At 33.9% G+C, this 23,863-nt stretch overlaps 1 protein-coding gene across 1 annotated transcript in view; it reads right to left on the bottom strand.

The window, feature by feature from the left end:
* The window catches only part of DMD (dystrophin), a 1,824,373-nt gene that overhangs the window by 1,324,161 nt on the left and 476,349 nt on the right, over positions 1 to 23,863 (bottom strand). Inside the window, exons 36-39 of the mRNA XM_036304100.1 lie at positions 21,210 to 21,332; positions 18,617 to 18,754; positions 15,380 to 15,532; positions 14,336 to 14,518 (exon numbers count right to left, since the gene is read on the bottom strand). Of these exons, the coding sequence (XP_036159993.1) occupies positions 14,336 to 14,518; positions 15,380 to 15,532; positions 18,617 to 18,754; positions 21,210 to 21,332 (597 nt within the window). The remainder of the gene's footprint in view (positions 1 to 14,335; positions 14,519 to 15,379; positions 15,533 to 18,616; positions 18,755 to 21,209; positions 21,333 to 23,863) is intronic.

The following is a 23,863-nucleotide window of genomic DNA, read 5'->3' as shown; positions in this document are numbered from 1 at the left end:
CATAAGAGACACTAGATAAATGTTTATTGAATGAAAGAAATGCCAATTCAATGTATCCAAAATAAAAACTTGAGTTTCTATATAGATTCCCAGTAAGTGTATGGAATGCTGATTTCACTAAACGCTTATCACTACTAGGATATTTGCATTTAAAAAGAATAAAAAGGGAAGATACTAATTAATAAAGCAGTGCTCCTAACAAAGCCAAAAAGAAAAGATCAACAAATCTCCTTAATTTAATAATTAAAATTGTACCTTAATGTTGGAATCCTTAGCCTTAATTTTTATGGGAACCCAGGAAAGTTGCAGGACAAATTATAGCCTGTTAGGTTGTTATGAGGACTAGAGACACTCTTTGTAAAGATCTAGTCATGCATACCTCACTGGCCTCACACAAACTGTTAACTCACAACAAAATAAATTATATTCATAATTATTTCTATTGGACTAAAATAAAGTTGGCTTAATGTCCTTATCCACAGTGATGTCTCTGATTATTGTGCTGAAAACCTGTGAAGGAAAGTGAGGGTAGGTTTTCACTGGAAACTTTGACAAGAAAGTGTTATTACTGTAGCTCAGAGAAGGAGAGGAGCCTGGTTATATAAATGTATCATAAGCTTATACCTGGTATTAAAGTCATTAAATTGAATGAAAATAGCAAAGCAGGGAGTTTAGATAGAAAATTTAAAATGTCTAAGGGCTGAGCACTGAGCCATTCCAATATTAGAAGACAGAAGGAGGTACCAGCAATAGAGGTTGAGAAGGAACGCCAAAAAAGTAGGGGTTCAATGAGGTAAGGAACTGCAAGAAAGCTCCCTCTCCACTTCGTCATTGATGTCCAATATTTTAGTTCTATTCTGTTTTTAATATACCAATTAGACAATTTATATATAGTAAATATTTCTTTAGTTTTTCCCTTTGTTTTTATTTTATTTGCTCATCATTTTTCCTTACATTTTAAATCTTGCATCTGGGGTCATCCTCCTACTGCTTAAAGAACTATCCCTGAGGTGCATACATGCCATGGATTATTACATAGGTTTAAAAATGTTTACAGAATTTATTTTTACTAATATAAAAATGCATATGGCATAATGATTGATAACTGAATGAACACCAATGGTGGCTCATTCTAAAACAAAACAAAACAAACAATACCCCAAGAACTCTTTGGTCAGAATGTCCTACTAGTAACCTCTCTCAGGTTTTATCTGTTCTAAGAGATCTTTATTTCTATGTAATTCTTGAAAGATGTGGTGTGTGTGTGTGTGTGTGTGTGTGTGTGTGTGTGTGTGTGTGTGTGTGTGTTTATACAATGGAATACTATGCGGCAATAAAAAAGAATAAAATCTTGCCATGTGCAACAACATGAATAAATCTAGGGAGATTATGCTAAATAAAATAAGTCAGGCAGATAGAGACAAATTCCATATGGTTTCACTTACACGTGGAATCTAAAAACCCAAACAAACAAAAATAGACTCATGGAAAAAAGAGACCAAAGGGATGGTTACTTGAAGGGAAGGAGCGGGGGAAATGGGTGAAAAAGGGAAGAGGAATGTAGGCAATAATACTGTGATAACTTTGCATGGTGACAGATGACTACTAGAATTAATGGGGTGATCACATTGTAAGGTATAAAAATGTCAAATCACTATATTATATACCTGATACCATATGATCTCACTTATATGTGGAATCTAATAAACAAAATAAACTGATGAACAAAATAGAAACAGAAACATGGATACATGCAACAGATTGACAGCTGTTACAAGGGAATGGAGAGGGGGTCTGGATGAAAGAAGGTGAAGGGAAAGAACATATATGCATAATCCATAGACATAGACACAGGGAGATGATGGCTAGAGGGAAGGTGGGACAAAGGAAGTAGACAAAGGAGGCAGAAATGGGGACACCTATAATAATGCCAACAATAAAAATAAAGTTAAAAAAGGAGGAAGCTAATATAACCAATATAAGCTTGTGGGCCAACTATACTTAAATTTTAAAAAAAGAATTTTTATAAGTATGCCATTCTAGGTTAATGGTTTTTCTTTCAGCATTTTTGAAAACATTATTCTACCACCTCTGGCTTTTATCAGCTGCCATTCTAGGTAATTGGTCTCTGTAACTGCCTATAAAATTTTCTTTGGATTTGGCATTCTCTATATTTCACATTGTCATACCCTTCCTTACCCTTTCTTTTATATTTTCTATGTTTTAGTCCCTCTTTATGCATTTTAGGTAATTTATTGTATGTATCTTCCAATTTTCTAATTCTCATCTGTTATATCTAATTTGATACTTCACTTCTCCACTGAATTGCTAATTTCAGTTATTACATTTCTCAATTATTAGAAGTTCCATGTGATTCTTTTCAAAACAAACTCATAGATCATTAATTTTTTATGTCTCTTGTTCCTAATTCATACTTTTGATACAAACTTTTACTACATTAAAAATATTAAATATATTTATTTTACATTCTGTATCAGATTAAGTCATTATTTTCTGTCTTTGAGAGTTGGATTCTGCTGCTGGTTGCCTCTTGTGAATTGCCATTTCAACGCTAAACTCATGTTCTTAGAACTTTATTTGTGGGATATATTTGAAGTTTATATTTAAGAGATGTTAAACTAGAATGTATTTGTATTTGCTTCTTTTAGGTACATGCAACACTACCAATACTAGTGCAAATTGTCCAGTGACCATAGTAAAAATATTCGAGAACTTATTTGGGCACTTTTGGTGCTCCATTATCTCTCTTAATTCTATAATACAGGAATAAGTAACTTTATCCTGAGGCTCAATATTTAGTCAAAGTTTCCCAGGTAATGAGAGACTCAAGATATAAATCTTGGTTTTCTTACTCAGAGTGTAAAAGTTATTATAAAATATAAAAGGTTTTCTAACATGAGTGGAATATACTTTATAAATAGTGGCCCAGTCTTAATTGCCAATGGTAATACAATAGAATTTTGGAGATTTTTGTTAATTTATTATCAGAACTTTCAATTAAATAAGTCATTCCTGTTGACATATGTATATGCCCCGTTTCTTTCATATGTATATATTCTGTAGATTTTGGAGATTTATTTTAATTCATCTTGGTTGAAATGCCAATGTATTTATTAAATTTGTGGGCTCATGTTTCCCTTAAGCTCTAGGAAAGTTTTAGCCATTATCCCTTAAATATTGTCTCCAGTATTTTCCCAGTCCTCTGCCTTTTAAATTATATTGGACATAAACTTTCTTATTCTGTTCTCTCAGTATGTATTTTATATTTTCCATATTTTTATTTTATGTGGTGTATTCTGATAATTTCATCATAATGACCTTCTAATTTTCTTTTTATTAATTTAATTAGATGTTTAATGCATATAGTTTTTTTTATTTCAATGATTAGCCTTTGGTTTTTACAAGTTTTATTTGTTTTCATCATAAATACTTGTGCATTTTTCATAGTGATTTATAAATTAATGTTTATTTTATACATTTATCTTTATAATTACTTTCAACAAATTTAATTTAGAGTATCCAATAGTTTTCTATAAATTTAAGTTCATGTGGTACTAATTCTCTTGATCATTATGAGAGGACTCTAAGTCACAATGTATTATTTCTTCATGTGGGTTATAATATCTGGTTGTGAACTAATCTTCAGTGTCTGTGTGTCTCTGGGATGCTCCCACAAGATTGATTTATTTTATTATTTTGAGGAAGAACTCCAAGTATTTCATGAATCTGGGACCAATTTTATGTTAATTTCTCAATTCAAAAGTGTCCAGAATGAAAAAATTCAGACCCCCACATTCAGTTTCAATTTTCAAAAAAGATTATTTTTCTCCAAGAATAAAATGGTACCTTCCCTGGGCAGGTGGGTCTAAGTGGAGTGGAGGAAGCATAGCGGCACCTGATGGTCAAAGTGAAGATGCTTAGGCCATCCCTAATCTGTAAAACCAATGGTGTGAGGCAGGGGTCCTCAACCTTTTTAAACAGGAGGCCAGTTCACTGTCCCTCAGACAATTGGAGGGCCGGACTATAGTTTAAAAAAAACACTATGAACAAATTCCTATGCACACTGCACATATCTTATTTTGAAGTAAAAAAACAAAATGGGAACAAATACAATATTTGTATTTGCATGTGGCCCGCGGGCCGTAGTTTGAGGACCCCTGGGTGTGAGGGGAAGGAACCTATGCAACCACTCTGGAGTCAAGGGAGTTAATTTGAGTAAGTTCTGGAGGTGAGAAGCCCAAGATCAAGGTTCAGCAGAGTTGTTTCTTCTAAGGGGCCTGAAGAAGGCTCTATTCCCGGCCTCTCTCCTTGACTTGGCAAGACTGGAAATACAACTAAACTGGAGAACATTCACCTGATAGTACCAACTGAGGTCAAGCTGAAGAGGAGACTTAAATCAAGGAAGGACAGAAAACACCCTGAGACTGTTTCTGTTGTTTCATTCATATATCTTATTTTCCTCTTCCCTTTTCCAATTATTATTTTTTTCTTTTTTTCACTACTCAGTTTTTTTTTTCTTCTTTTATTACTCTCTTTACATTTGCTCCTGCTTTCTCAAGTTTTTTCCTTTTCATACTTTAGGTCTATATGCTTTCTCCTCTATTTTCCTTTACAATGTTTTTCTTTTCTTCTTCCTTTATTTTAAACTGTTTTCCTTCCCCTATTCCCCTAACCCTGTATTCTTCTTTATTTCAGCTCAGCATCTACATATTCCTTCTCCCCTTTGTTGTTGTTGTTTGTGCTTTGTTTGTTAATTTTGTTTTGTTTTCTCATATTTTTTTCTTTCTTTTTTCTATAATTCTTGCTCTCTTTTCTCTTTCCTAATTCTCTCTTCTCTGGTGGTTGCTTTTTGTTGGTGCTGTAAGTTTCTTGTGTATGTTTTTTTTTTCTCTTTTGTTTCATGTTTTGTTGTGTTGTATTTTGTTCTGTTCTGTCAGCACCTCCACAGCAGCTCACACAATGTGCTTGGGGGGTGAGCCCCGCAGTCAGCCAGGCGCAGAGAAGATAAAGACACTACAAAGAAAGATAATTTCAGGCCAATATCCCTGATGAACATAGATGCTAAAATCCTCAAAAAATATAAGCAAATCAAATCCAGAAATACATTACAAAGATGATACACCAATACCAAGTGGGGTTTATTCTGGGAATGCAAGGCTGGTACAATATTTGCAAATCCATAAATACGATACAGCACATAAACAGATTGCAGGGCAAAAATCACATGATCATATTAATTGATACAGAAAGCATTAAACAAAATCCAACACCCTTTTTGGTAAAAACTCTCAACAAAATGGGACTAGAGGGATAATACGTCATCATAATAAAGGCCAGATATGACAAACCTACAGCTAGTATCATACCCAATGGGCAAAAACTAAAAGCATTTACTCTAAGAACAGGAACAAGACAGGAAATGTCCACCTTCACTACTATTATTCAATATAGGACTGGAAGTCCTAGCCACAGTAATCATACAAGAAGAAGAGATAAAAGGCATCCAAATTGAAAAGGAGGAAGTAAAACACCCATTATTAACAGATGACATGATATTGTACATAGAAACTCTAAAGACTGCATCAAAAAACTACTAGATTTAGTAAATGAATTCAGAAAAATAGCAGGAAACAAAACCAACACTCAGAAATTGATGGCATTTTTATACACCAATAATGAATTTATAGAAAGAAAAACTTTTAAAAAATCCCATTTACCATTGTAAAAAAAATAATTAATATACTTAGGAATAAAGTTAATACAGGAGGTAAAAGACCTGTACTCCCAAAACTACAGGATGTTAAAAAAAGAGGTAGAGGAAGATATAAACAAGTGGAAGAATATACAGTGTTCATGGATTGGTAGAATCAACATCATTAAAATGTCCATACCACCCCAAATAATGTACAGCTTCAATTTAATCCATATTAAAATACCAACAGCATATTTTACAGATCTAGAACAAACACTTCAAAAATTTATATGAAACCAAAAAAAGACCCCGGATAGTTGCAGTGATCTTGAGAAAGAAGAGTAACGTTGAAGGGTTCACAATACCAGGTATCAAGTTATACTACAAAATTACTGTACTCAAAACAGCCTAGTACTGGCAAAAGAACAGCCATATACAGATCAATGGAACAGAAGAGAGAACCCAGAAATCAACACAAGCCATTATGTTCAATTGACATTTGGCAAAGGAGGTAAGAGCATACAATGGAGTCAAGACAGTCTCTTCAATAAATGGTGTTGGGTAAATTGGACAGGTATATGCAAACAAATGAAACTAGACCACCAACTTACACCATACACAAGAATAAACTCAAAATGGAAAATAGACTTAAATGTAAGTCAAGAAACCATAAAAGTCTTAGAAGTCATAGGGAGCAATATCTCAGACATCTCTCATAGCAATATGTTTACCAATAAATCTCATAGGGCAAAGGAAGCTAAGGAGAAAATAAACGGGACTACATCAAAATAAAAGCTTCTAGCCTGGCTGTACTGACTCAGTGGTTGAACGTCAACCTATGACCTAGGAGGTTACAGTTCAAATCCGAGTTAGGGCACATGCCCAGGTTGTGGATCGATCCCCAGTGTGGGGCATGCAGGAGGCAGCAGATCAATGATTCTCTCTTATCATTAATGTTTCTTTCTTTCTCTCCCTGTCCTTTTCTCTCTGAAATAAATAAAATATATTTAAAAAAATAAAAAAATCAAAAGCTTCTACACTGTTGAAAATAAACCATCAACAAAATGAAAAGAGAGCCTACTGCATGGGAGAACATATTTGCCGATGATAGATCCAATAAGGGGGTAATTTCCAAAAATATAGGAAACTCGTACAACTTAACAAAAGGATGACAAACAATCCAATTAAATAATGGGCAAAGGACCTAAATAGACATATAGAAGCTCAAGAGACCTATGAAAAATGCTCAAAGTCACTAATCATCAGAGGGATGTAAACAATGAGGTATCACCTCACACCTGTCAGAATGGCTATCATCAACAAGTCAATAAAGGACAAGTGCTGGCAAGGATGTGGAGAAAAAGGAACCCTAGTACCCTGATGGTGGGGATGCAGACTGGTGTAACCACTATGGAAAACAGTATGGAGTTTCCTCAAAAACTTAAAATGGAACTTCCATTTGACCCAGTGATCCCACTTCTAGGAATATATCCTAGGAAACCCGAAAACCAAACAGAAAGAATATGTGCACCCCTATGTTCATAGAGCACAATTTACAATAGCTAAGATCTGGAAACAGCCCAAGTGCCCATCAGTAGATGAGTGGATAAAAAAGCTGTTGTACATTTACAACAATGAAGGACTATGCAGCTGTAAAGAAGAAAGAACTCTTACCATTTGCATCAGCATGGATGGACCTGGTGAGTATTATGCTAAGTGAAATAAGCCAGTTGGAGAGAGATAAGTATCACTTGACCTCACTCATATGTGAAATCTAGTGAACAAAATAAACTGATGAACAAAATAGATCCAGAGACACAGAAGCATGGAACAGACTGTGGAATCTCAGAGGGAAGAGGAGGAGGGGGGCAGGTGGGCAGTGATTAACCAAGGAACTTTTATGCATATATGCATAACCCATGGACACAGACATTAGTGTGGTGAAGGTCTGGGAGGGTGGATGTGGTGTGGAGGGGGCCAATGTGAAAAAAAAAAACAAACAAAGGGGACATCTGTAATACTTTCAACAATAAAGGGAAAAAAATATTTTTCTCCAGCTACCATCTCTGGCAGATGAATTGAGTTTGTGAGTAGGAAAGCCTTTGAAGGTTCTGTTTTAGGCGGGATTTTATATATTTATTTTTTAATTTATTTATCCCTTTTTATTGAATTTATTGGGATGACATTGGTTCACAAAATCATACAGGTTTCAAGTGTACAACTCAACAAAACATCATCTGCACACTGCATCTTGCACCCATCACCCCAAGCAAAGTCTCTTCGTGTCCTAATTTTCCTCCCTTTTGGCCACCTCCATGTATGCCCCACATAGCTTTCCTTCTGGCTAACACCACATTTACATCTGTGCAGTGACATATTATGTAAGGACACATATTTTCTACTAAAAGGTCTTTAAAGCGTTCTCCTGTTAGGCCTTCATTGCAGATCCAATATCATAGGAGATGATGTGCTCATTTATGGCAACTGGGGGAAGAGACTTTCCATCATATATTTTGAGCTCAGCTATGTGTATATAACTTTATAACATTTATATTTTATTTAGAATTCCCATACATTGAAATGAGGGATGAAGGAATCAGTCAGTCTGTCATCTTCCTGGAAATTGATTCTAGCTAAACATCTTCTATTTACTAAACAAACATTAAACTGATTCTATTACATAATTAGAGATTAGAAAAAAAGCTATAGAAATGCAATAAGTATTATTATCTCAAACAATATATAGAACAACATAAAATCCTTACTTGTCTAATTTCTTTCTTAGTTCTTGTGATATGTTAATTACAAAATTGAAGCTGGGAACAGAAAAATTTTATAAGCAGATATCTCTTTGGTTCATTTTCTTTAGCAACCATTATTAGTCTTTTATAGTCACAATTCTGTTTACTAAAGAACATTATTCTGTCTCTAAAGAAAAAAATTATGTATGTTCCCAAATTCTCCAAGGATCTTGCTTTGGCAGCTGACAATCTCTATTGTTATTCCAGGGTAAAGAAAAAAATCTGTGTGGCAATTATGAAAAAATGCCCCCCCCCCTCTTATTTAACTCTCAAAACTAATTGCTTACCATTATGTCATAGGAAAAAATACACACCAAAAATGAGTGACAGGCTATCAAACCTAGGTCTGGACATTATTTTGGCAGCTCTGATTAATTTTCTTGTACTCTCTGCTTCATGTTTTAAAAAATCCAAACTAACAAAAGCATAATGGTACAGAGATGTTTTTCCCATTTTTTTTTTTCTGAAGAACACTTGTTCTTCACAGCCACTCAAACAGGAATTCTATCATGAAACTGAAATGAAATTTCCCCCTTTGTACTGCAACTATCCAGATGCGAGAGTCTGCAGAATCTATTCCCCTTGTAGAAATTCATAATCACATTTGCATATCAAAAGCCCTGAAATTTTCTAGAGTAAGTAGACTTTTCTTAACCCAGCGTTTCTCAAACTTATTTGGACATTCAATATTTTTTTGAATAATCCCCACAGCATTTTGAGAAGCACTAAGATCAATTTTGGTGTCTACAATATCTTACATGTGCCCTTGGATATTTCTCATTAACTTCATTTACTTTTTCATATTATAAAATAGCAACAAAAATACACTTATTTGTGGGATCAAATAAGTGGATCAACCTAGACACATGTGACAGCTCTTTGTAGATGTAAAGTTCTATTCGAACTCAAATCATATTTAAAAGTTAATGGGAAAAGGTTTACAATATAAAAGTGTTTCCATTTTACAAAACTATTCACTTAAAGACTAATTTATATAATACATTTCTTGTGACATTTGAAGTGAATCTATGAGCCTGGGAAGGTAGCTCAGTTGGTTAGAGTGCAGCCCTTATATGCCAAGGTTGCAAGTTCAATTCCCAGTCAGGGCGCATACAAGAAGCAACCAATAAATGCATAAATAAGTGTAACAACAAATGGATGTTTCTCTCCCTTTCCCTCTCTCTCAAATAAATAAAAATAAATTTTGCACTAATTTTACACTACTTAGCCTATATTTCTGAGTCTTTACCTCTGAAATAGGGAAAAAAAATCATTTTAAAGTCATCTATCAAATGTTAAGCAACCGATAAATGCATAAATAAATGGAACAACAAATGGATGTTTCTCTCCCCTCTCCTTTTCCTTCTTCTTTCCTCTCTCTAAAATAAATAAATAAATTGAAAAATAAAGTGAATCGACTAAGGAAGTTAGTATTCTTTAAACTTTTCAAGAACTTTTATATTTAGGAAATATGCTGTTAAAATACTTTATTCTGATGTAGTAAAAGCTATCCTTTGCAACTCATTACTGTGACCTTCCTCATATTCACCCTTCACCACCTCAATGTTAGGCTTCTAGAACTTTTTGTCTTTTCTCAGTGTACACACTTACAAAAGTAGCTGCAATAAAACCTGCTGTTGTGGACAATTGTCTTAAATTCCCAATTGGCATGTATAATTATAAGGAGTATAAAATTACTTCTAAAGGAGAAATATATATATATTCAACGTTCTACTAAATGTTCATTGTTCCTAAATGGCAGAATGGCTAAGTTATAACACCTATGCAAAAATCTAGGCAAAAAGAAATATTTCATGAAGAAACAATATGTGCAAAGATCCTAAGATGGAAATGATTTGGTGTGTTTAAGTACAAGAGAACCTTTTATACCTCTATGACAGGAGACTGGCAAAAAGGGAGATAAATTTGGAGTAATAGGGCTCACATTATGTAGAAGCTCAAAGGATTTTGGGTGAAAGGTAATGATTAGCAGGGAGTTGACAGAATTTAACTTATGCTCTAGGAGCTCTCTGGCTTCACCAGGGAGAATATAGTATGAGTGGGCAAAGACTGAAAGCAGGACTTAGAGGCTGCTGAAGTAACAAGGATGAGAGATGATCATCCGGTAGTCAAGTTTCACAATGAGCAGTGTTAATTGGAACAAATGTATTTTGTGGCCGGCCAGTATTGCTCAGTGGTTGAGCGTCAACCTATGAACCAGGAGGCCATAATTCGATTCTCCATCAGGGCACATGTCTGGGACAGGATTTGAAATGAATTACATGGATAATATAAGAGAAAAGAGGAATCATGATGATGTCTAGGTTTTTTACTAAGTGAAAGGGCAATTTACACTCAAAGAGCTCCATAGGAGCCACTTTATATAGGGGAGAAATCAATTATTCATGACTTGGCTACCTTATATTTGAGATACATGTTAGGCATCCAAAATAAAAAGTTGAATAAAAGTTGTTGGATGTAAAATGTTGAATATCAGCACCATTTACTTGGAATTTGAAACTTTAGGATATCCAGGGCAAGTGGAGTTATAGTTAGAAAAGGGACATTTCTTTTCCTTCTTTTACTAAGATTTTTTTTTTTTTGTCTCTTAAAAATGTATTGGATTTATTGGGGTGATATTGGTTAATAATATTACATAGCTTTCAGGTATATAATTCTATAATATACCATATGTATATTGTATTGTGTGTTCACCACCCAAAGTCAAGTTTTTCATCACCATTTATCCCCCTTTTCCCCTCTTCTAACTCCCCCCACCCATTTCCCTCTCTTAATCACCATACTGTTGTCTGTGTCTATGAGTTGTTCTTCTTCTTATTTTTGCTTATATAGCTCTGACATGGACATAGTCCTTAAAGTGCACTAATTTTACACTACTTAGACTATATTTGTGAGTCTTATTTCTGAAATAGAAAAAATTAATTTCTCATTTTAAACTCAGCTATCAAATATTAAGCATTTTATAGTCCTGCCTACAATCTTCAATTGCCACTGCTAACATATGAAAGACTAACTGAAAATCAATAAGTCCAATAAATACTAAAGTTTATAGCTATAGAGAATAGAAAGGGACATTTAAGAGAAAGATCAGAAAAACAGAAAAGAGAAGACCGGCTGGTATGGCTCAATGGTTGAGCGTTGGTCATGGTTGGATTCCTGGTCGCAGCACACGCCCTGGTTGTAGGCTTGATCCCCAGTGTGGGGCCTGCAGGAGGCAGATGAACAATGATTCTCTCTCATCATTGATGTTTCTATCTTTCACTCCCTCTCCCTCCCTCTCTGAAATCAATAAAATATATTTTAAGAAAACAGAGAAGAGGAATGAAGAGTGAGGTAAGGAATTTTGAATCTCTGACCACCTGTGCTACATCAGGGCCACTACACGATTATTCCAAATATAACTTTTGGTTAAGCTATTTGCTTGTGGATATTACAAATGGCCTCATTGTAGAATAATTGGGAAAGATGCCTTTAACCTGTGGACATGTGAAATCAGTTTCTTAATATATGTTACTATTGGTGAAATATAATGGAATATAAAGATATGTCTTGGATAGATCAACCATCTATCATCTTTTAGGACTAATTAAAATATAAAGTCAAATATAATTGTAACATAAAGTTGGTTATTCTTCATACATATTGTTATTGCTTGTCTTATCATGCAAAATCAAGATTTAACATAAAAATATTTTCCCGAATTCAGTACCTTCTGAATTTTGAATCTTTCAGGTATAAAATCAAGAAGAAATGGTTTGTGGGAAAAATATATCTTGTTATTTTACTATAAGTTATTTTTAAGTTTTTGTGGTGGTTTACATATCCTTACTTTATTTCACCAAACATTTTGTTATTATGTTTTATAAATATTGTTGGGAGCCTATTATGTGTAATTAATTACAAAATGATATTTTAAGTGCGTTTTATGGAGATTTTTTATACTGTGTCTATTTAATTATAGAGTGTTAATGACTTACCTTTACCAGGTTATAAAAAAATTTCATCCTGCATATAGAGTGTGTGTCAATATTTGGGGAAAATTAGAATGGAGAAATTAGTAGTCAGATAATTAGAAGCAAAGGACTGCTCCTTGAATGATCTATTAAACCAAGGTAAAAATATTTTACTTGAATTTCCTTTATAGTTGTCTAATCTTTCAATTCCTTTTGCATTCACAAACACAGGCTTTCTACTGTAAGCTTGACTGATTTATGACATATTATGGTCATAACATCTAATATAAAGAATAATGATCTGAAAAGTGCAATCAGCTGGAATTGGAGGTCAAATGTAATATAGTTTAGCCTGACTGACATGGCTCAGTGCTTGAGTGTTGGCCTATGAACCAGGAGGTCAGGGTTCAATTCCCGGTCAGAGCACATGCCTGGGTTGTGGGCTCGATCCCTAGGGAGGGTGTGCAGAAGGCAGTCAGTCAGTGCTTCTCTCTCATCATTGATGTTTCTGTCTCCCTCTCCCTTCCTCTCTGAAATCAATTATATATATATATATATATATATATATAAAATGTAATGTAGTTTAAATATATTGTATGCATTACTTCCAATGTCTCAAAATATTCAATCTTAGGGTACTTGATTTCATAGAAAACAATGTATTCATGGATTTTTCTAACATGTAAAAGAAGTCACAATAATATGAAGTTAATATGAAGTATATTTTCCCCTGGTTACTAAGATGTGTTAACAAAATTATATGCTTATAGAGTTATGTTAATTGTCCTGACATATTTTCAAATATATGCCATATTAAATGGAATCAACAATATCACGTAAGAAGCCCCCTCTCCCCGAAAATCTCATCTATGGATTAAAACAAATGAAAACTGCTATTATATAGGTAAAAAATGGTTGACTATCTGTTGGTTTCTTATGATTTAATCTACCACAATTATAAAGCCTCATTTTCCAGGCTCTGAAATCCTGGTTTTGGGAGGAGCACTCTCTTAGCCCAATTACAGAGTGGTAACCATTCCTCTTCACTTTACAACTTCTCAGAATAGAATGAAAACATGTATGTGTTAAAAATATCCCTACAGTTTATATACCTATTACAAATAAAGAGCTAAGAAGACCCAGTTTCCATTTATCAATCACCTTTTTAAAGACAGAATCACAAATTTTCCAGCCACTTGTTTGAAAGAGGAGCAGTTATTCCTTTTACTTTGGTTTGAAATATTTTAGTAGTCACAATACTTAACATTTTTTCAATCTGCTATCAATTTTCAACCATCTTACTAGGCATCCATTTGTTCTAAAAAACTGTTTAACCCATTAAGTAGATAAGCCAGGTATGAGGACTAGACTATTATTTTTTAAGTCAATGATATAAGGCTTGTGCAAGGTGATATAAGATGATTCACAAAAGATTTATTATTTTTCATGTATACATTAAGAAAGTAAAAGTAGCATGAGATGATCTCAGGAAAGCAATTTTTGATTAGACACTGAAATAAAGTAAATGTATGATAAATTGACAAATTACATTGCCAATGTTATGGAAAATGATGTAGCAAAAAGATGTATTTTTCAGTTTTGGTAAGGGGGCTGCTTCCTATGATCTGTTAATTTATTATATTTTTAATCTGAAAAATTAACCACTAGTGTTACAGAAGCCCAAAGTGAGGGGAAACTACTCACTTTCAGAATGAATATTAGAAGTTTGAAATTGCACCCAGATTTTGTTGTGTGTTTTTTTTATTGTTGTCCAGTTTTGTTAGTAGGCCACTGTTATTAGAGTAGCAGGTGCAAACACATACGTAGGTTTGCCAGTAACAACTCACAATTTGTGCAAAGTTGAGTCTTCGAAACTGAGCAAATTTGCTCTCAATTTCCCTCCAGCGATTGCTGAGCTGGATCTGAGTTGGCTCCACTGCCATTGCGGCCCCATCCTTAGACAAGCCCTCAGCTTGCCTACGCACTGCATTCAGCTCCTCTTTCTTCTTCTGCAATTCACGATCAATTTCCTATTGAGCAAAACCAATACAGGGCCCAGGGCAGTTAGCTAACCACATCAACCAACCTACAATCAGCACACACTTCGCTCAGAAATTTTATAGGCTGTTGTCATTTTATTGTCATTTTTCATAATTTACAAATATGGAAGCCATTACTGTCATCTTCACCCAAGAATTCAATATTATTTCAGTTATCCTTTGAATGCTCAGTTCTAGCTAGATATCCTAATTAAGAAAATATTTAAATTGATCTAATAGTTTTCTTCTTCTCAATTCCTCTGCTGTTTGGGGGCTGACCCAAATTGGGGTGATTATTTATTATTAGGGCCCATCCATATAGAATATAATTTAGAGGGTAAATCAATAAATTTTTATTTCCTTTTTATAAAGTTTTGAGGAACTCAACAGAGAATGAAGCAAAATGAAAATTAAAGAAAGAACAGAAAAAAAACATCTTCAGACAATATGCAAATACATCTATAGAGATTTGACAATGATGTGTGAAGATGCTCTGATGAAATGAATGTGCTAACATGAGAAAGAAGCAGTCCATATACCAATAAGGCATTTGTTCATCTTGAACAAAGATACACAAAGTCAATTACAATTTTACCAGAAAACACATGACATTTCTTAATTCATTTATACATTGTCTAAAAATAAAAGTTTATTCACTCAACATTAAGTCAGTTGAAAACACTTAATACAATACATTTACTAAAAGAAAATACAATACAAGAAAATACATAAAATCAGAGAGAACACTAATAAACAACCATATCAACATCTTAAATATGATCCACACAGTTTAAGTTAAATAAATAAAATGTAGCAATAAAATCTAAGATTGACATTCTAAAACAACATTACCTTTATTTTCCTTTCATCTCTCGGTTCAGGTAGACTGGCTAATTTTTTTTCAATATCATCCAAGCATTTCAGGAGATCATCAGCCTGCCTCTTGTACTGATACCACTGATGAGAAATTTCTAGAGCCTTTTTTCTTCTTTGAGACCTCAAATCCTGTTCATGGTGCAGATATTATTAAAATATCAATATATATGTATAGTACATGTCTGGCTGCAGTTATTTAAAAATAATTTGAGTCCCTCACCTCCTTGTACAACTTTGATTAAATTTCCATTAAAATGCTGAACATACAAATAGATGATCAAATTATGTATTTATGTGGCAGAACCATGAAGCTAAGAAACCTGAACGACCAACTTAAAGTATTTCCTCTTGGCATGTTTAAACTTGATTAGAAATTCTGTTAAGTGAACTAAATGATCATGTAGTCTATTTGAAATAGTTTAATATGAATATAATTGATCTAACTAGATACTTGTACAATTCTAAGTTTGTATTTGACTTTTAAAATAGGTTAACATTTTCTTAAATTTATATCTTACACCCTGGGTTCATACACACAAATTTTAAGTCTATGTGGTCAAGTAACTTCATTCATGATTTTCGAAATCCCTGTGAAAGCGTTTTATGGGACATTAATATTTTATGATTAGAAATATAAAATCACCTTAACTAATGAGATAAATTGTTTCAAGCTATCCTATATAATAAAGGGCAAATATGCAAATTGACCAAACAGAAAGACCAGTTGCTATGATGCGCACTGACCACCATGCGTGTGGGCAAACACTCAATGCAGGAGCTGCCCCCTGGTGGTCAGTGTGCTCCCACAGGGGGGGCGTCCCTCAGCCAGAAGCCAGGCTTACAGCTGGCAAGTGCAGCAGTGGTGGTGGAAGCCTCTCCCGCCTCCGTGGCAGCACTGAGGATGTCCGCCTGTTTGGGCCTACACCATCAGTCAGACATCCCCTGAGGGCTCCTGGATTGAGAGGGCACAGGCTGGGCTGAGGGATTTCCCCCTCCCCCGAGTGCATGAATTTCATGCACCAGGCCTCTAGTATAGGTAGAAGTGTGAAAATGGTATTTCTGCAAGTGTACATGAAAATGACAATTTCAATGTTATAAAAATGTTTTTTCTTTCAAGGCTTGCATGGCCAACTTCTTCTTACTCTATCAAACCATGCTCCAAATGCAAAGCAATGCATTATTTTAAAAAGCAAAGGGATAATACATGGTTTCCAATCAACCTGATGAGATAAATAAGGGTGGCTGATTTAATAAGTCAACAACAGGGCAATTAATCATCTTGCTCTGTACAAGCGCAACCAATGTCTTCTCTGATCAATAGGATTTGTTGAAATACCACTTTATGGTAACACAAGAGAACACAGGAGCTCAGAATACAGCTTTCATTTTGTCAGAGCAGTAGCAATTAGGGCTTCATGTATAGATTTAATTGGAGCAAAAGAAAATAATGAGTCTCAAAGAACTGCTGAAATATTCATTGTATTAGAAGGTTTTTAACTTATTTGAACTATTTTATAAGGATTAGAATTGGACTCAATGGGCAGGTTGACATAGTGACTGAACTGGGTGATATAGATTGGTTTGGCAAGTGGAGTAGATTTTCATTCACGGTTCCTAGCACATATTTGCAATAATAATATAGATTTTGTTCTCCATTTTGTTTAAAACTGGGGATGTAAAATTTGCTGTAGTTTACATTTTTAGTTGAATTTCTAAATCTCTTGTGGAGGTAATAAATGCCTGGGATGAGACAGATGGAATGCTGCTTTTTTCAAAGGTACCAAGATACAGCCACGTGAATGAGAGTTGAACAGTGCCTTATTCATGACACAACTCATATCTTTGACAAAGTAAATGGCTTGTGCTCATACAATATGAAACTCCTTTGATTTACTAAGCACAAGGTGATGTGTACTATGTAAAAATATTTAGAGACATTCTATGGATTTCTTTAGAGCTATACCTGATAAACACTAAACACTGCTGTTCTGTACGACACATCTCATCCTATGACCAGCGTAGATGCTCCTTTCTGTAAGCTTGGCCACAGTTGGAAGAGTGTGAGTTACACAGATTGCTGATTTTCTGAGCACACTGTGGCTTGCTCTTGTTTTCCCTCTAGAAACAGACCTTTTGTTTTTACTCTATTTCTCAGCAGTTACCTTCAGAACACCTGCTGGCCAATTAGACTTTCCTCGTGGATTACTTGCAGGCACAATATTGTGTAATTACTTTCTCAGCAGTGTTTACTTGGCTGTCTGGCTATATGGGGAAAGGTTTTATACTCTTATTGACATATAGAAAGCAGACTCCATCCACTTACTAGTTGGATCCACCTACATAGATACATAGCTTTAAAAGAGTGATTTACAATGAGAAGTTGAGCTATTAACAGCGTTAGAAAATCAGCCATGCATGCAAATAGTGAACATTGCAAAGCACACAAAAAGGGTTATTCCACAAAACTCTTCACATGTCCAGTATCAGGTCAAGAACCTCCCATATATTACTATAGAGAAACCAATACTTTATTATGTCCTTCCTGCACAAATCCACATGAATCAGGTGGGTACTTGAAGCAATACACTATCACTGGTTAGTAGGAGAGTACCAGTTCTTCTTCAAGGACATGAAAATTATTTTGAGGATTCCTGCATAAATAAGATTAGACTCTTGCAGATGCTTAGTTAGTTGCAGAGTGACTCTTGAAGGGAAAATGAAATTTATTGAAACATTCAAGTAGAATCCCAGGCCTTACTAAGTAAGTAATGGGCTACCAAAAAAAAATGGATCTACTCTAAATAAAATCACTAACATACAGGAATAAAAAAGCCTAAAAATATAGACTGGTTATTTTGGAAGTTAAGCAGGGTTTTCAAGATAAATGTAAACATAACTTCTAAAAATAAACTAGTAGAAAACAAAAGGCAGAAATGATACACATGGTGTATTTTCATATCTTTGGATTTCTACTCAGCAAAAATTGTCTAACCAAAAAAAAAAAAAAAAACCCTCAAAATTGTTAAGCAACACATCTTTCAAAATTATAGACGCCACTCAAAAATGTTAAATAAAGCACACACATTGAACAGGGAAATAATGTATTTCTGGTGAGTAAGATTCTTAAGCAGATTTTATTTATGCACAATATATTTTACCCTACATATGAAAAGAAACCACAGGCAAGGTATATTATAATGTTAGCTCTAATACCTTGAGAGCATTATGTTTTGTCTGTAACAGCTGCTGTTTTATCTTTATTTCCTCTCGCTTTCTCTCATCTGTGATTCTTTGTTGTAAGTTGTCTCCTCTTTGCAACAATTCTTTTACAGTACCCTCATTGTCTTCACTCTGATTAAAAACAACAAGTACAGTCTTCATTTTGGTTTTTAAAAAGCTGTACATCATTAACAAAGATAATAAAACATGTTAAACACAAAAAGTCCAATTTGAAACTCTCAAGGAATGTTATTCTAAGAGACTGTGCTCACAGTTTTTATTTTATGTGTTGTACTTTAACTTTTAAAAGAAGTTTCCTCTGGTCTAGTTCAAAAGGACACATTTGATAAGGGGCATACATAGGCAGATGGGGGAATAAGGTACTTCATCATTTCAGACAAGTTCTGAATTGTTGTGAAAGCATTCTTTTGGCTTTGATTTTCAGTATATTTTTAGAAATTAAAAATGTTAGAAGTAAACTAAACTGGTCATTTATAATGCTAAGTAATCCATATAAGAATATGGATGTGGATGTGTGAGTACGAGATGTCAACAAATCTTAAAATTTTAACAATCACTTTTAAGTGAAAACATTTTGTTTTAAATGTACACTAATTTCTAATAATCTCTGCTTTAAATAACCTAAATGTCAAAATTAATTTTAAATGTTTGGGCATTAGTAAAAAATGGTGTGCTAAATTGCTGTCAAATATTGCAAATCATTTCTTAAAAACAACATATGTGCATGTTCTTTTTAAACAAATAGAATCAAATAAGTATTTAAATACAGATTACAAAAATGGCTTTAAATATTTTTGATATGTATTTTGCTTTTTTGGACTCCAAAAATATTTTTACTTTATGTGCTTTGAATTTATTTGAATAAGTGCTGGTTTAATATACTAACATATGCAACCATATAATATTTCATGTCTAGTTTCTTTTATTTCTTTCAACTCAATGTATGAAAACTTTCTATCAAGGAGGTTTATCCTGCAATGGTACCCAAGGTAATCTGATGAGCTAAGAATAACAAATATTAGAAAATTCTTAAAAAGGCACGTGTGTGTGTATAATTCTTCATGGAGTGATATGTCACATTTTCAAATCTATAGTACATATTTAAATTTTTACACACAACCGAGGAACTATTTTTCTTTTAGAATACATGGGGTTTTTATCTGAGATTTGTCAGTTACCAGTGAACTGAAATAATGTAACAGACATATGCAGGGTTGAGCAAAAGTATATTTACAGTTGTGAGTACACAAAACACAGCTTATCTTTGTATTATTCTTTATTATTGTACTATTTATCATACAAACAACTATAAACATACTTTTGCCTGCCCCTGTGTTTACTTATAGCATGTAAAAAGACCTTACTTATTTTAACATGTCTTTAAAAGTCTGCAACATTTCTTAGGGCTGAGGACAAAAAAAAAATAAACAAGAAAAAACTCCACTTAATTTCTTTCCCTGTACCCGGTGAGAGCTATTGGCCAGAGGCGGTGATCAGCCCGAGGTGAGCAGCACAGTTTCAACTCGGTGCCCTCAGGTTTCTTCTTTGACATGAAGGAGAGACAGTTGTAACTCAGCATCTTGGAAAGCCTCTTCTTGTCTTTCTTTCCATGAGCTGAGTTGGCAAGGCCCCCAAACTCCTTACACAGGGAGCACTGATTCAGGCAGCTACCAGAAGTCAGAATTGATACCAGTGGGAACTAAGATTGGTGGAAATAATTCTCCTATTTCTTTGCATGCCTATTATTAAAAAATTATATACTGCCTTTGGATGTCATTTTCAAGCATTGTCTGAGAAGCCTTTAGCATCAATATATGTCATAAATCTCTAGCATAATATATGTAAAGTTTAAGGATGCCATATAGGTGATGGCTGTGAAAGAAGGAAAGGAAAATGTGAAAAGGTGGAGGAGAAAAAAAAAGTCAGTGAAAAGGGATGTGACACAGAAATATTCAAGCCAGAGAGAAATATAAAAGTCACTTTGAAATTAATCAGGGTTGAATAAGGATGTTACCAGTTTCGGAATAGCCTGCATGGTTACATTTTTTTACCCCCATGAAATAAGCAGCATAAATGTATATGTATTTTATACGCACACTATACTATTTATTCAACTTTTTGGTAAAACTAATCATGGTAAACTTTAATAAACAATGTATTGTATGCAATTGCCCCTTCCCTTAAATAAATGTTATATTACCAAAAACATGACTGGCACAAAATCTCAGCCATCAGTGATAGTTGAGTTCCATTTTATTTTCCAATTTGACTTTTATCCTCATTACATTTTATCCTCTGAGTTTGAAAAGAGTACAGGTCAAAGCAAAATTGTTGAGCTATTTATTAGAATCTGTTAGTGCTCCTACATGGCCATACTATAGTACTTTGTTATTCGTAATAATAGCTCAACAATAATACTTTGCATTTGTAATAAATCATTGGAATCAGAAAATGTGCAAGTTATGGCATGATAATCTAGTTGGTGGCCTGAGTTATGTAATTTCTTTCCAAATATTTATTCATTTTCACTCCTAGTTCATTCACACTTTCATCAGAACCAATTTACCATATCTTTATTGAAGTCTTCCTCTTTCAGATTCACCCCCTGCTGAATTTCAGCCTCCAGTGGTTCAAGCAATTTTTGTATATCTGAGTTAAACTGCTCCAATTCCTTCAAAGGAATGGAGGCCTAAAAAAAAAAGATAGTGCTAATTTAAATTAAAATTACTTTTTATGAGAAACATAAACCAAACATATATTTGTCCAACCTCCTGTTGCTAAAATAATGACATGCATTATGTTTCCATATTATACTTTATGAAAGTTTTGAAATACACTAGGAAAGTACCCGAGGATGCAAATAAAGACAAACGTTTAACATTATCAGAGCTGAGTACACATGCAAGACAATGCAATTCATCATTCCGTTTTTTCAACAAAAGTCAATTTCCATATATTTGACTGGGCTAATTGTTAATATTTTCAAGTTGAATTTGATCCTGTTTTAAATATTCTTATATAAATACCATTTGGGCAAATATGTCTTATCAGAAATTGCTTCATTCATCAAATACCAGTAACCTTAGTTACAAATGCAGAATTGTCTCCTTATCCTCAGAAAAAGTGCATGACTATCTGCTCAGATATTTCAAATGACATCTTTAGCATGGAGAAATTGACAGGCATGTTCTCATAAGATAAACAATGCCATTGGCTTGCCCTAGAAATGCTTTCTTTGTAGCACAACAAATTCAAATGAATGAAACCAGAATATTTCACCTCAAAAGATCTGAATTATATATTTTCCAACCTTATAAACATCACAGTTTCTTTAATTTCAAAATTCATAACGCGCTTAATCTCAAACAACTTTAAAATACACTGGTTTTCCAAAAAGACACATTTGAATAAAACTGATGAATGATAATATATTGAAAATCAAACATATTCAAAGCAGTGGGCAATATTTAATTATAAAAATTCAGTTAAAATATTCTACTGATCTTTACTCTGTGCTCAATTTCTTTGCATTAAAACACTGGAAAATATTTTAAACTCGATAGCCTTTGAAAACTCATAGATGACATATAGAAATATTATTTTCTAATAGAACTAAACATTTTATATATGTAAAACCAATTCAGGAACAACCCCCAGTGTCTTATGCCAGGATGACTGCATTTATCAAGTTTGGTGCCCACCTCCCCTTCCCCAGCACATTCCCAGTCACATTTTTCCTTTATTAGAAGTCATCTCCCAGAGGACAATAAGTGTTCAAGGATAAGACAAATATCTAAAGGTATTTAGTTACTAATAAAAAAGTGAATAATCAAATGCTATTTACCAGGACATGATTGTCACCTGCAATATGAATAAACACTTTTCTTCTAGGCACTTCTACACATGCCAGAAAAGATTTATGGGCTCTTTTTTCACGTGAGTGATTTTCAGTACTAGTTTTTAAATCCTAATGATCATTTGTAATTTAAAATATCATATTAGGTTCCTGAACCAGTACAGAATATGCTTAAAGAATTTTAAATATGCTTAAAGAATGTTACAATGTGTGTATAATTGATGCACTTCTAAATTTAAAAATCATTTTATTCAAAGTGTTATGAAAGTAAAAAGTTTAATAACTTTTAGAACAATAACTACACAAAATTAATGTGGCAGTATTTTATATTATTGAACTGTTATTCACATTTGCTAATACTTAATAAGAGCAACCATGCTGCTCCACACATTTTTGTGACTATGTGATAATAATTAATGTTTAAAATAACTTTTATTGAGTACTCGGATGTCAAAATAACATGGATCCATTTGCTTGTTTGTTTGTTGTTGTTTTATTTTTACTCCTATACCTGCTTCCTCTCTTAGCTCATCTTCTCCCCATATACTTAAGTATAGTGGTTTCAAAGTCTCAGAACTCACTTATATGTGGAATCTAATGAACAATATAAAGTGAAAAACAAAATAGAGCCAGAGACATGGTAGCATGCAACAGACTGAGGATTCTTAGAGGGAAAGGGGGAGAAGGAAAAGATTAACCAATTTCAATTTGAATGGATATATGCATACCCCGTGGACATAGACCAGGGGTGGGCAAACTTTTTGAGTCGAGGGCCACAATGGGTTCTTAAACTGGACCGGAGGGCCGGAACAAAAGCATGGATGGAATGTTTGTGTGAACTAATATAAATTCAAAGTAAACATCATTACATAAAAGGGTACAGTCTTTTTTTTTTTTAGTTTTATTCATTTCAAACAGGCCGGATCCGGCCTGCGGGCAGTAGTTTGCCCACGGCTGACATAGACAATAGTGCGGTAAAGGCCAGGAGTGGGGTGGGAGTGAAGAAGAGTGGGGGGATGGGGACATCTGTAAAACTTATATGCATATGCATAGCTCCTGGACATGGACAATAGTGTGGTGAAGGCCAGGGGTGGGGAAGAGTGTGTAGGAGGGAGGAGACATCTGTAAAACTTACAACAATAAACATTTAAAAAATAAATAAATAAGGCTCAGAACTTGGACCTCTGTATCTCTTTCTCAATTCTCCTTCCCTAATAAATTGTATGATCTTCCAAAGTTTAACCATAGCTTTCATTATAGCTCCCAAATATTCATCTTTAGCTGTGACCTCACTTTTGAATTCCTATCTAAATTCTCCAACAGTCAGCTGAGCTCTCACTTGAAATTCAACATGTCTAGAAATG

This window comes from Myotis myotis, unplaced genomic scaffold, assembly GCF_014108235.1.
Source record: "Myotis myotis isolate mMyoMyo1 unplaced genomic scaffold, mMyoMyo1.p scaffold_m19_p_4, whole genome shotgun sequence".
Lineage (NCBI taxonomy): Eukaryota > Metazoa > Chordata > Mammalia > Chiroptera > Vespertilionidae > Myotis > Myotis myotis.
Note: the sequence above shows the minus strand (reverse complement) of the source record. Positions and strands in the feature narration are given on the sequence as shown.